We start from the raw sequence: 2,152 nt of genomic DNA, 5'->3' as shown, positions 1-2,152 counted from the left end.
TGTTAATGTTTGGAAATATCTAGTATCCCTCAGTATTGTATTGGTGGTACCACTGTCCACAAGACAGAGTTCCGCTTCCGCCATCGGGTCCCCACAGATTCTATTAAATACCATAAAGTAAAAACAGGAATTTAACATAAACATATATTATCATAAAGACAACATTACATAATTCCTGGAAAACATTACAACAGTTTGGAGCATCTACTACATTACAAATGCTCTTCAGGAGCATACATGACCAAACTAGTACATGTGGACATCGCTAACATGACTCTTTGGAGATTACTGCAGGTCTCCAAATATATCAAAGTCATCAAGAAGGTTGTCCTCACTCTCGTCCATTCGGACGTCTCCACTTGCACCGACGACCCCGTCGTCGTGCTTCTCAGGCCGAGCTTCAGGCTCAGTGAGGAAATGGGACTCATGCTGACCTTTATTCTTGTTTTTGCTCTGCTGGTAAAGGTCAACGAGGTGTTTGGGGGTGCGGCAATTACGGGACCAATGCCCCTTTGCTCCACATCTATAGCAATCGCCTTGCTCTTCCCCACTGTGGTCACCTCTTTCCTTCTTAGGGTCGAACCTACCCTTGGGCTTTCCCTTTCCTTTGACCTTGAACATGGCACCCTTCTTCCCCTTCCATCTTCCCTTTCCACGGCCCCTCTTGCGGTTGCGAGAACTCTCAGCAACATTTGCATGTGCTTCAGGCACAGCTATGGAACCAGTAGGCCGGGCAGAATGATTGTTCATGAGAACCTCATTCTGTTGTTCGGCAACAGATAGTACTTCACTCAACTCAGAGTACTTGGTGTACCTTGAGTTTCTGTACTACTGTTGAAGTACAATGTTGCCGGGGTGGAAGGTGGACATGGTCTTCTCAATCATATCAGCGTCAGTGATCTTCTGGCCACATAGACGCAGTTTGGTCACAATCTTGTGCAAGGCGGAGTTGTACGCAGCCACAGACTTGAAGTCTTGAAAGCGTAGATTGATCCAGTCTTGTTGTGCTCTGGGGAGCACAATAGTCAGCTGCTGGCTGAAGCGGTCCTTCAGGGACTGCCATAAGACTAGCGGATCCTTCTCCGTCATGTATTCGCACTTCAAGTCAGGATGAAGATGGTGTCGCAGGTAATGCAACGCCTTTGCCTTGTCCTGCTTTGTGCGCTCATCCTTGCCAGCTTCAGGCTGGATAATGGTATGATCGAGGCCCATGCCATCGAGTCTGATCTCGATGTCGGTCGCCCAAGTGAGGTAGTTGCTGCCATCCACGGCGAGCATCTCGAAATCTCTCTTTGCGATGTCCGACATACCTGCACAAATAATGTGCAGGATTAGTAGATGCCGGTGTGTAATCTTCAGGATTACGACTTAATATAGTCTTCAGGACTATATTATTTTCCCAGGTGTAATCTTCAGGATTATTTTACAATTAAATATAAAGTATTGCAATAAAGTAAATATACGGAATTAAATGCAATAAATAATTACGGAAATTAAAAAATGGCGATAATAATAAATAAATAAATAGATAAATATGGCGGTCTTCGGGCCGCGCATAATTCACGGGCTTCGGGCCGTGTGTATTTATATATATATTATTATAGTGGGCTTCAGGCCACTATTTTCTGCGCAAATAATAAAAGTGTGCGCTGTATGGGTAATTGGGCCAAATTCACCCTTCATGGGCTGGCCATATCAACCCAATCAATCGTGACCGTCCATCACGATGGACGGCTTAGATTCGTCCAGGGATCATATAAATAGGGAATGTAAACCCTAACCCTACCCATTTTCTTTCTTCTCTTTCTCTCTCTTCCTTATCCTCTTCTTCAGGAAGACAGTAAGGGGAGGAGATGGCCATGGTGGTCATGGCAGCCGGCCAGCGGCCTGCCGGCGCGGGCGCACCCCGACGTGGCGCGGCCCTGGGCGCGGCGTGGCCCCAGCGCGACGTGTGGCGCATGGCCCCGGGCGCGGCCAGCGCGGGCGCAGGCGCGGCCCCGACGCGGTCTCGGCCCCGGGCGCGGGCGCGGCCAGCGCGGCGCGCGGCTCCGGCGCGCGGCCTCGGCCCCGGGCGCGGGCGCGGCTAGCGCGGGGGCGGGCGCGGCTCCGGCGCGCGGCCCCGACCCCGGGCGCGGGCGCGGCCAGCGCGGAC

At 51.0% G+C, this 2,152-nt stretch overlaps 1 protein-coding gene across 1 annotated transcript; it reads right to left on the bottom strand.

Annotated features, from left to right (window-relative positions):
* On the bottom strand, window positions 286-1,308 carry LOC110432743. Its single transcript, XM_021453539.1, has 2 exons — window positions 844-1,308; window positions 286-762 (listed from the first exon to the last, which is right to left on the bottom strand). Exons 1-2 carry the CDS (start codon window positions 1,306-1,308, stop codon window positions 286-288), a joined length of 942 nt encoding a protein of 313 aa, XP_021309214.1.

This window comes from Sorghum bicolor, chromosome 2, assembly GCF_000003195.3.
Source record: "Sorghum bicolor cultivar BTx623 chromosome 2, Sorghum_bicolor_NCBIv3, whole genome shotgun sequence".
NCBI lineage: Eukaryota > Viridiplantae > Streptophyta > Magnoliopsida > Poales > Poaceae > Sorghum > Sorghum bicolor.
Note: the sequence above shows the minus strand (reverse complement) of the source record. Positions and strands in the feature narration are given on the sequence as shown.